This window comes from Mytilus galloprovincialis, chromosome 9 (assembly GCF_965363235.1).
Source record: "Mytilus galloprovincialis chromosome 9, xbMytGall1.hap1.1, whole genome shotgun sequence".
NCBI classification, from domain to species: domain Eukaryota; kingdom Metazoa; phylum Mollusca; class Bivalvia; order Mytilida; family Mytilidae; genus Mytilus; species Mytilus galloprovincialis.
In genome coordinates this window covers 7224429-7236437 of record NC_134846.1, presented here as the reverse complement: position 1 = coordinate 7236437, position 12009 = coordinate 7224429, and the positions used below count along the sequence as shown (strand labels likewise).

Here is a 12009-nt window from a genome sequence, read left to right as displayed (position 1 = left end):
AGTGATCTTTGTGTTACTCAGACTTCTAAAGTATCTGATATTCTCTCTGTAGGTTTTTAGTGATCTTTGTGTTACTCAGTCTTCTAAAGTATCTGATATCCTCTCTGTAGGTTTTTATTGATCTTTGTGTTGCTCAGACTTCTGAAGTATCTGATATCCTCTCTGTAGGTTTTTAGTGATCTTTGTGTTACTCAGACTTCTGAAGTATCTGATATCCTCTCTGTAGGTTTTTAGTGATCTTTGTGTTACTCAGACTTCTGAAGTATCTGATATCCTCTCTGTAGGTTTATAGTGATCTTTGTGTTACTCAGACTTCTAAAGTATCTGATATCCTCTCTGTAGGTTTTTAGTGATCTTTGTGTTACTCAGCCTTCTGAAGTATCTGATATCCTCTCTGTAGGTTTTTAGTGATCTTTGTGTTACTCAGACTTCTGAAGTATCTATTATCCTCTCTGTAGGTTTTTAGTGATCTTTGTGTTACTCAGACTTCTGAAGTATCTGATATCCTCTCTGTAGGTTTTTAGTGATCTTTGTGTTACTCAGCCTTCTGAAGTATCTGATATCCTCTCTGTAGGTTTTTAGTGATCTTTGTGTTACTCAGACTTCTGAAGTATCTATTATCCTCTCTGTAGGTTTTTAGTGATCTTTGTGTTGCTCAGACTTCTGAAGTATCTGATATCCTCTCTGTAGGTTTTTAGTGATCTTTGTGTTGCTCAGACTTCTGAAGTATCTGATATCCTCTCTGTAGGTTTTTAGTGATCTTTGTGTTACTCAGACTTCTGAAGTATCTGATATCCTCTCTGTAGGTTTTTAGTGATCTTTGTGTTACTCAGCCTTCTGAAGTATCTGATATCCTCTCTGTAGGTTTTTAGTGATCTTTGTGTTGCTCAGTCTTCTGAAGTATCTATTATCCTCTCTGTAGGTTTTTAGTGATCTTTGTGTTACTCAGACTTCTGAAGTATCTGATATCCTCTCTGTAGGTTTTTAGTGATCTTTGTGTTACTCAGACTTCTGAAGTATCTGATATCCTCTCTGTAGGTTTTTAGTGATCTTTGTGTTGCTCAGACTTCTGAAGTATCTGATATCCTCTCTGTAGGTTTTTAGTGATCTTTGTGTTACTCAGCCTTCTGAAGTATCTGATATCCTCTCTGTAGGTTTTTAGTGATCTTTGTGTTACTCAGCTTTCTGAAGTATCTGATATCCTCTCTGTAGGTTTTTAGTGATCTTTGTGTTACTCAGCTTTCTGAAGTATCTATTATCCTCTCTGTAGGTTTTTAGTGATCTTTGTGTTACTCAGCTTTCTGAAGTATCTGATATCCTCTCTGTAGGTTTTTAGTGATCTTTGTGTTACTCAAACTTCTGAAGTATCTGATATCCTCTCTGTAGGTTTTTAGTGATCTTTGTGTTGCTCAGACTTCTGAAGTATCTGATATCCTCTCTGTAGGTTTTTAGTGATCTTTGTGTTACTCAGACTTCTGAAGTATCTATTATCCTCTCTGTAGGTTTTTAGTGATCTTTGTGTTACTTAGACTTCTGAAGTATCTGATATCCTCTCTGTAGGTTTTTAGTGATCTTTGTGTTACTCAGACTTCTGAAGTATCTGATATCCTCTCTGTAGGTTTTTAGTGATCTTTGTGTTGCTCAGACTTCTGAAGTATCTGATATCCTCTCTGTAGGTTTTTAGTGATCTTTGTGTTACTCAGACTTCTGAAGTATCTATTATCCTCTCTGTAGGTTTTTAGTGATCTTTGTGTTACTTAGACTTCTGAAGTATCTGATATCCTCTCTGTAGGTTTTTAGTGATCTTTGTGTTACTCAGACTTCTGAAGTATCTGATATCCTCTCTGTAGGTTTTTAGTGATCTTTGTGTTGCTCAGCCTTCTGAAGTATCTGATATCCTCTCTGTAGGTTTTTAGTGATCTTTGTGTTACTCAGCCTTCTGAAGTATCTGATATCCTCTCTGTAGGTTTTTAGTGATCTTTGTGTTACTCAGACTTCTAAAGTATCTGATATCCTCTCTGTAGGTTTTTAGTGATCTTTGTGTTACTCAGCCTTCTGAAGTATCTGATATTCTCTCTGTAGGTTTTTAGTGATCTTTGTGTTACTCAGCCTTCTGAAGTATCTGATATCCTCTCTGTAGGTTTTTAGTGATCTTTGTGTTACTCAGACTTTTGAAGTATCTGATATCCTCTATGTAGGTTTTTAGTGATCTTTGTGTTACTTAGACTTCTGAAGTATCTGATATCCTCTCTGTAGGTTTTTAGTGATCTTTGTGTTGCTCAGACTTCTGAAGTATCTGATATTCTCTCTGTAGGTTTTTAGTGATCTTTGTGTTGCTCAGACTTCTGAAGTATCTGATATTCTCTCTGTAGGTTTTTAGTGATCTTTGTGTTGCTCAGACTTCTGAAGTATCTGATATTCTCTCTGTAGGTTTTTAGTGATCTTTGTGTTACTCAGACTTCTGAAGTATCTGATATCCTCTCTGTAGGTTTTTAGTGATCTTTGTGTTGCTCAGACTTCTGAAGTATCTGATATCCTCTCTGTTGGTTTTTAGTGATCTTTGTGTTACTCAGCCTTCTGAAGTATCTGATATCCTCTCTGTAGGTTTTTAGTGATCTTTGTGTTGCTCAGACTTCTGAAGTATCTGATATCCTCTCTGTAGGTTTTTAGTGATCTTTGTGTTACTCAGACTTCTGAAGTATCTGATATCCTCTCTGTAGGTTTTTAGTGATCTTTGTGTTGCTCAGACTTCTGAAGTATCTGATATCCTCTCTGTAGGTTTTTAGTGATCTTTGTGTTACTCAGACTTCTAAAGTATCTGATATCCTCTCTGTAGGTTTTTAGTGATCTTTGTGTTACTCAGCCTTCTGAAGTATCTGATATCCTCTCTGTAGGTTTTTAGTGATCTTTGTGTTACTCAAACTTCTGAAGTATCTGATATCCTCTCTGTAGGTTTTTAGTGATCTTTGTGTTGCTCAGCCTTCTGAAGTATCTGATATCCTCTCTGTAGGTTTTTAGTGATCTTTGTGTTACTCAGCCTTCTAAAGTATCTGATATTCTCTCTGTAGGTTTTTAGTGATCTTTGTGTTGCTCAGACTTCTGAAGTATCTGATATTCTCTCTGTAGGTTTTTAGTGATCTTTGTGTTGCTCAGACTTCTGAAGTATCTGATATCCTCTCTGTAGGTTTTTAGTGATCTTTGTGTTGCTCAGACTTCTGAAGTATCTGATATCCTCTCTGTAGGTTTTTAGTGATCTTTGTGTTACTCAGACTATTTTTATGTAATATTTTGCTGACTTAAGAGTCTATTTTGTTTAGCCATAGCATTTCCATTTTCTCTTTGACTTAAGTTTTGAATGTCCGCTTGGTATCTTCTCAAAATTTTTTTTACAAATGATCGCTACTGTAAACCAACTTATTTCGAGATACTTTATTTTGCATTTTGTCTTATCTATCTTAATTTGTGGTGATTTAATTAAAAAGTTTTCAAATTTACTTGATATAGTTAGACAAAATTTTGAATTTTCGTAATGATTTATATTTGTGCTATTTTACATCTCACAAAAATAAATCGCTCTTGTTAGTTGGTTTATGGTATATATATATATATAGGACTCACCTTATCCTGAAAGAACATGCATCCAGCTTTCTGTGCACAACCAATGTGAAAAACTTTAGAACAGTTGACTTTAAAACATCCCAGTGTAGCTCCTGATTTCTTACACGACTGACATTCCAGTGCCTGGGCTCGTTTGAACGCTACGTCTACATTCATCAAATCACCATTCAAAGTCTCGTAAACTTCCGATGACCAGAGGGCACAATTCAAATGTACCCACTTATCGACATCCATGTTAAGCAATCTGAAGATTATAATATTATAAATACATAAATTTGGTACTCATTAATATATGTATATAATAAGGTTTAACTATTCCACTATAAACAAGTATTGTAAACAATGAAAAAACTGTACAAAGATGTGATATACAAAGAAAGGATGATGTACTGCGAAGTGGGATTTTTTTCCTTATACACAAATAAGATAAACATAAAATGGTTCCATGTATGTTTGTTTACCAAAGGCTTTACTAAAATAAATATGATTGAATCCAGCTTGAAATATTTTCCGCATTGAACCATCAAAATACAAAATATATAAATGTGAATGATATTATACCTCCCTGGTCCATCAGTTGGTCCATCACCAATAACCTGACAGAACACACAGGACCGTTTGTCTTCAGGCATGGGGTCTGGAGTTATTATTGTACCTAGGGCCTTCCATAGCTGAAATATGTCAAATGTTTATTTTAGACCTATATATAAAACATATAATGGAAGGTAAATAAATTCAGAAATATTTCATACAACTGTTTTTCTTACTGTGAATTCAGAAATTTGTGCATGCATTAATTATTGTGCTTGAACAAAGGACAACCAGGTGCTCCGCAGGGCATAGCTTTATACGACCGCAGAGGTCGAACCCTGAACAGTTGGGGCAAGTATGGACAAAACATTCAAGCGTGATACAGCTCTGAATTTGGATTGTGATCAAATTTTTGACATTACATGGTGTTTTTTTACACAAAACAAATGTCAAGATTTTACAAATCAATTAAAGATTTCTTCTTCAAACTTTTTAAATCTAAAATTAAATAGTTGACACAGCATAGGTTTCTGACACAGAATGAATGTACATGTGGTCTAATGAACTTAAAAGATTTTTTTTGCCTTTGAGCAATTCACTATGCTGTTGAATATTAATCCTCTCAAAAAAATGTTTGAAGAAATTTTCTTTTTATTTATGAAATCTGAAATGAGAAAAATTTAACCCCCCCCCTTTTTTTTCACATCCCTGTTTCCCTTTTTCCAAAACTGATATCAATTCAAATTTCTAATGGAGTTTGCAACAATAACTACTCTTTTAAATACATCATAAAATATTAAAATGTAAAATAAAGTGCTTGTTATCACTGTATGGTAAAGATTGGTTGGTAGTAAAAGTGAATATACATTGTTTATTGTATAAAACAATAAAAAAAACTTCATCAGCAACATTTTATATTGGCAAATTTCCAATGAAGTTATTTACATAAAGTTATTGGCAAATAAAAATAAATAGAAAATGACATCACCCGCATAGTCATGTCTGGCAAATGTCCAACAAACATTATCTAAAAACATTTTAGATAAGATAAGGAAAAAAAGCTTCATCAGCAACATTTTATATTGGCAAATTTCCAATGAAGTTATTTACATAAAGTTATTGGCAAATAAAAATAGAAAATGACATCATAGTCATGTCTGGCAAATTTCCAACATATATTATCAACTACTATTCTATACAAAGAAAGATAACTCCAATTGAAAATTAATTGCTATTGGACAATATTGTGCAATTAGATATTTCTTGCTATTGTGCAATACTGTGCAATTGAAAATTTCTTGCTATTGCACAATACTTGATATGGAATCCTGATTTGGACCAACTTGAAAACTGGGCCCATAATCAAAAATCAAAGTACATATTTAGATAAAGCATATCAAATAAGCCCAGGAATTTAATTTTTGTTAAAATCAAACTTAGTTTAATTTTGGACCCTTTGGACCTTAATGTAGACCAATTTGAAAACTGGACCAAAAATTAAGAATCTACATACACAGTTAGATTTGGCATATCAAAGAACCCATTTATTCAATTTTTGATAAAATCAAACAAAGTTTAATTTTGGACCCCCATTTGGACCAACTTGAAAACTAGGCCAATAATTAAAAATCTAAGTACATTTTTAAATTCAGCATATCAAAGAACCCCAAGGATTCAATTTTTGTTAAAATCAAACTAAGTTTAATTTTGGACCCTTTGGACCTTAATGTAGACCAATTTGAAAATGGGACCAAAAATTAAGAATCTACATTCATAGTTAGATTCGGCATATCAAAGAACCCCAATTATTCAATTTTTGATGAAATCACACAAAGTTCAATTTTGGACCCTTTGGGCCCCTTATTCCTAAACTGTTAGGACTAAAACTCCCAAAATCAAACCCAACCTTCCTTTTATGGTCATAAACCTTGTGTTTAAATTTCATAGATTTCTATTTACTTATACTAAAGTTATGGTGCAAAAACCAAAAATAATGCTTATTTGGGCCCCTTTTTGGCCCCTAATTCATAAACTGTTGTGACCTCAACTTCAAAAATCAAACCCAACCTTCCTTTTGTGGTCATAAACCTTGTGTTAAAATTTCATTGATTTCTATTTACTTATACTAAAGTTATTGTGCGAAAACCAAGAATAATGCTTATTTGGGCCCTTTTTTGGCCCTTAATTCCTAAACTGTTGGAACCAAAACTCCCAAAATCAATCCCAACCTTCCTTTAGTGGTCATAAACCTTGTGTCGAAATTTCATAGATTTCTATTCACTTAAACTAAAGCTATAGTGCGAAAACCAAGAAAATGCTTATTTGGGCCCTTTTTGGCCCCTAATTCCTAAAATGTTGGGACCAAAACTCCCAAAATCAATCCCAACCTTCCTTTTGTGGACATAAACCTTGTGTTAAAATTTCATTGATTTCTATTCACTTTTACTAAAGTTAGAGTGCGAAAACTAAAAGTATTCGGACGACGACGACGACGCCGACGACGACGCAGACGACGACGCCAACGTGATAGCAATATACGACCAAAAAATTAAAATTTTTGCGGTCGTATAAAAATGCAAGATAATTTATTGTTATTCATAAAAGCCAAGCATAAAGAAATGCTATCAAAATTTAAAAAGAAATATAACAAATACAGTCGTAGTTTTCCTGACATTCTCTGTGTAAAATAAAGGAATTATTGGTTCCTTGATGAATGTACTCACCACTTCAACTTCACTTTTAGGAGTTTCTGGTCGAGGCTGTAGTTCTTGTGAGAAAGATGGATCCCACTTTTTATATCTTATATTCTTCCAACGTTTTGGTGGAGGCTGCAACAAAGATATAAATATTTCTCATTCAATAACACTAAATAAGCATCTAAATAGAATATTTGACAAAATGTTATTAAATTATATTCTATTTCCATAGTATAGTGTTTTGTTCAGCTTAAAATTCATTTTAATGCTTTACCATACCTACAAAAAATCCAGGAACATTAATTACATTCCCAATAAAAGTTAAGATTTTTGAATGCTTGTATTTCAAAAGTCCTCATAAAACCTTTATTTTCTCTTCATGTATAAGAATGTCATTCTTAAATTTCAGACAAAGGTGATTACATATATATTTTTTTGGAAATTACACTTAAACTGAAATTGCTCCTAGTCCACATTATTCCTACCTTAGGTGGCACATCTTTTTTGTGTTTCCTTCCCTGAATCTTTTCCAGTTCTTGCCTTTGTCTCGTTGGTGTCAATGACTCCACCCCTCCCATCAGCATTGGGGCACCAGTTGGTGTTGTAGGTGTCAACTGTGGAGTTCTCTCCCCTGAGGAGTTAGGCGTTAAGAATCCCGACCCCCTTGGACTAACTATTGTGGGTGGAGTAGAAGGGAATGGACTGAGGGATGCTGCTGACGGGGATTTGTCAGAGAAGAAAGCTGGATCCTGTCCTAGTTTACTGTGCAATCCCCCAGACTTAAATATACTTCTATACACCATCACAAATCTCTCAAAACATTTCTGACTACAGAAAGCAATATCTTCATCTTCTGATTCCTGAATAAGTGTGAAATACATGTAAACTAACATTAAAGACTCATAGAAAATAAGAGTGAAATACAGGTTTTTAACTCATAAAGTTTACAATGTGTGAATTTTTGTAACAGATATGTCATTTGCAAAAAAATCTTTGTTTATAGTCAGCAACTTCAAATATGTTTTGATGTGGCATTAACACACATTGGAAAAAGATGTATTTGAAGAGATACATGCATTTGATTGGTTGATAGTGTTTACTGTCCCTTTTAGCTATATCACAACCACCAGTTTGTATTAGAGGAAGCCAGAATTCAGGCAAAACCACTGATCTTTAAATGGTTCTAGATAATATTAGTCATTGTGGACATGTAATTAGAGCAATACAATTTCTTTTCAATTTTTCGTTTTGTTGGCTTTTATCTTATTGTAAAACTAATATTTTATTTCATTCATTGTGTTGTTCTCTGTTTGTTTACTGTCATTATTGTAATTGTATATTATGTTATTTTGCTATAGCATTATGTTTGCTTCTGCAATAAAATATATTCATTCATTCATTCATTCATTCATTCATTCATTCATTCATTCATTCATTCATTCATTCATATTTTCATCTGTTATATCGATTGTTAGAAGAAACCTGTGAATTTTGACTTAGTTTTTATTACGGTCATCACTAGAGGTACTTACCCTGAAAGTAAAATGGTCCTCTTTGATCATAAATGGCATCTCAGATTTCTTTCTAATGAATCCTTTGTCTAGAACCACCATATCACAATTACGACAAAACTTTGGCTTCATTTTTATCAAATTATGAATATTAATTGGATCTTCTTTATCTACAAAAGAAAAACATTCTTATTGTTAATGTTAATTATTATATTTTTTAAACAATTCTTTTGTAATATAGGAACAATTTCTTATTTTTTTTTAACAGAAACTCCATGTTCACAAATGAAAGTAACTTGGACAAAGGGAAGCAACTCTAGTTGAATTCAATTGCAATTTAAAAATTTTCCAACAATTAATAAAATTGAAAATGAAAATGGTGAATATGTCAGAGAGACAACAATATGACCAAAGAGCAGAATACAGCCTATAAATAAAAAAAATGACTAAACAGGTTAGGATTATTCCATTCCATTAAATGTCACATTAAACCCGTTGCTTAATTATAAATGCACCACATGTTTTATCCGTCTCAAATATCTGTAAAGTTTCTTACGTTTAAGGTTCATTTTAAGTGAATCAGGCGATGGACTCCTGCTGACTTGGTAAGTAGGTGGCACTGCTATCTTCAACAGTTCTGCTATACTGGACAGAACTCCACCGATATCCTCAGCTGCCTTGGCTGACAAAGTTAAAGTCACAGATATATCCTTGTCTTTGAGAGGATGGGACAGAGAAGAAGTAAAACTATTGCTTTTGCCCGTAATATCTTTTTCTGCCATTGCAGCAACGGAAGGATCAAACTTTGCCAATTTTTTATCACTAATATCATCAGCCATTAGTCTTGTGGTTTCTGCATAATCTTCTTTTCTTTCAATCTTTTCTTCTTTGATTTGTAGAGATTCTGCTTTGATAGCGATCGGCTGAAGAAGAGGCAGGGCTGGTGAAGAACGGCGATCCTCCTCAGCAGGCGGATCAATAGGTTTCAACATTGGGAAATCCATTTCTTCATCTCCATATTCGTGTTCAGGAGAAGACGAGGAAACTACTGTATCAGGACTATCAGACATCCTACAAATATAAAATAGTGAATTTTATAAAAGGTCAAATTGGAGGTGCACAGAATAACTGGAAATTAAAATGGTCATGATGGCTTTCATTGTTGAAGGCCGTACGGTGACCTATAGCTGTTTCATTTGGTCTCTTGTGGATAGTTGTCTCATTGGCAATCATAATCACATCTTCTTATTTGTATTTGTGTTCTCCCCAGGCCGTTTCAGAGCTGCGATTTTCAGCGCTATCACAATTTCCCGCTGTTCTATTGCACTGACCACAGCGCTATACAACGCAAGCACGTCACTATGTTTTTTTTGTAATTTTCGTAATTATTCAAATTTCCAGCTTATTTTTCACTTCGGATCACATGATCAACTGGTTTACTATTTCTGAATGAATTATTTCGGTTGTATTAAGTAACTCCACAGACCAATCTAATAAATTTTACAAAATGGTGACTTTGAAAGATGAAAATAAACAAAGATTTCAACATTGACATTAATTGTTTTAATTAATAGAATATACAGAGGCATATATGAATGAAATGAAATACAATAAATTGACCGCATTTCCCGACAACACTCAAAATTTTGTTTAACGAACTTTGAGAACAAGCAATGATTTTAAAAACGATCAAACACAGGGGGTTGTTACAATTTGCCGGTCTTACTATCCATACAAACCTCGAAAATGAGCAAATCTTTGAAGTACATTTGTAATAATTATAACCTTTTAGAACTAATTATTGGTAAGGTAGCAATTCTACAGTAATGAATTTTACCATTTGAAAACAATTGAGAGGACATGATTAGAAAAACAAACCCCAAGCTGATACAACTGGAGAAATTCACTTTCTCAATGTCCAGCTTGGATGAAGCCATTTGAATAATATAACGTTAAGGTCAGAAAAATGACAAATCATTATGCTAAAATAAGTCAATTCCTGTCAAACGTCGTAAGGTTAACAGTACACTGCTACAGTGGGTTACAAAACCAAACATAGAAACTGACAATGACTTTATTGTTGGTCCTACATGTTCTGCAACATCACCTGTTAGTGCTAAGAAATCTTCACATAGGCAGTCTGGTATAGACCCATCATGGAAAATACTTCTCCTTGGGTTTTATACGCAGATAATATGAGGATTATATGAATTTACAATGGAGAAAAAAAGAATTTTCTTCCATCATGTCTATATCCATGATATCCAGACAATAACATTAGCAAACAAAGGGGTAACTTCCATGAGCATGATGAGGACATCATTAGAAGAGAAAACATCAATAGCATAATTTAAGAAAAACACATAACAAATTAATTACAAACAAACCGTGGGCCGCAACAAAGTTACTGAGAATTGTCAAAAATCACAGGCTTACCACAGCGCTATCCAAAAATCCTCGGGAGAACACTGTGTATGATGAATGAAATATATAAAATAAATTGTGAATATGTCCATGAGACACAGATGATGCTCCTGCCATTACATAATGTTATAAAGGGATATAACTCAAGAACAGTTAATGTGACATTATCCAAATTTGTAGTTGATCTCAGTTTTGTTGTAATTAGCATTGTGTATTAGTGTCATAACGTTTGGTAAAGGCGAAGATATGTTAGAGATAGCAATTTTTCCATTTGCAAAGGGACATAACTCTAGAACGGTAAGGCTGATCCACAAAAATTCAAAACTTTGTGTTTTTTTGGTAATAAGGATTGTGTATAAGTTCCAACACACCATCATTTATATCCCTCAAGGCAGTTTAAGAGTATAATTTAGACAGAATGATTCCTAAATCCCACCCAAACTTTGTTTGAGAAAGAACACATCAGATATTTCTACCTTAAAGCCTGTACTCGAGGTTCAATCCTTGGTTGTGATGGTAATGATGGTACCACTGGATTGGGAGCCATGCCAGTCAGAGAACCCATAGAGAATGGTGTGTTTCCACGAGATCCTGGGACTGCTGCTTCATTTCCTGGTTTTTGCTTTAGATGATCTGCAATAGCGTGAATAAAGATTAAACATGTTAAATATGAAGTGAAAAAAGAATATTTTTCCATAAGACACCATGCCCCACCAAACTGTCACATTCCCATGTTTCTTGGACCATGATATCTGGGTCAAAACTCTAAATTGGCACGTATATTACACACTTGACTTCATAATGAATATGTGTTTTCAACTTAATGTGACCACATACGACACTAAATCAAAACTTTAATTTGATAAATGGACTGACAGACACACTGACAAGAAAACATAATGCCCCTCTATAATAATTGACATAAAATAAAAATTTTGATTCATAACTTTGTCCTCTATGTAAACTTCAATGGTTAGCAGTGGGTAAGTATATGGAAGTGATAATTTTATTTCTTATGAACCAACTTTTCACACTATTCTGAAGTGTTAAGAATAATTAATTGACTTCACAAATAAAATTATCACAATGCGTAAGTTTCTTTTTTAGGAATGTTAACTGTATAGGGTTAGAAAGTCATGGTTTTGACATTAAATAGGTTAAAAAGATTTGAAGAAAATTTTTTATTCTTGATATATTGCATATAACAAACAACTGATTAAAATACAATG

At 33.6% G+C, this 12009-nt stretch overlaps 1 protein-coding gene across 1 annotated transcript in view; it reads right to left on the bottom strand.

The window, feature by feature from the left end:
- The window catches only part of LOC143044335 (uncharacterized), a 47385-nt gene that overhangs the window by 15739 nt on the left and 19637 nt on the right, over positions 1 to 12009 (bottom strand). The window contains exons 7-13 of the mRNA XM_076216286.1: positions 11257 to 11413; positions 8913 to 9427; positions 8378 to 8526; positions 7331 to 7705; positions 6873 to 6977; positions 4180 to 4289; positions 3619 to 3862 (exon numbers count right to left, since the gene is read on the bottom strand). Of these exons, the coding sequence (XP_076072401.1) occupies positions 3619 to 3862; positions 4180 to 4289; positions 6873 to 6977; positions 7331 to 7705; positions 8378 to 8526; positions 8913 to 9427; positions 11257 to 11413 (1655 nt within the window). The remainder of the gene's footprint in view (positions 1 to 3618; positions 3863 to 4179; positions 4290 to 6872; positions 6978 to 7330; positions 7706 to 8377; positions 8527 to 8912; positions 9428 to 11256; positions 11414 to 12009) is intronic.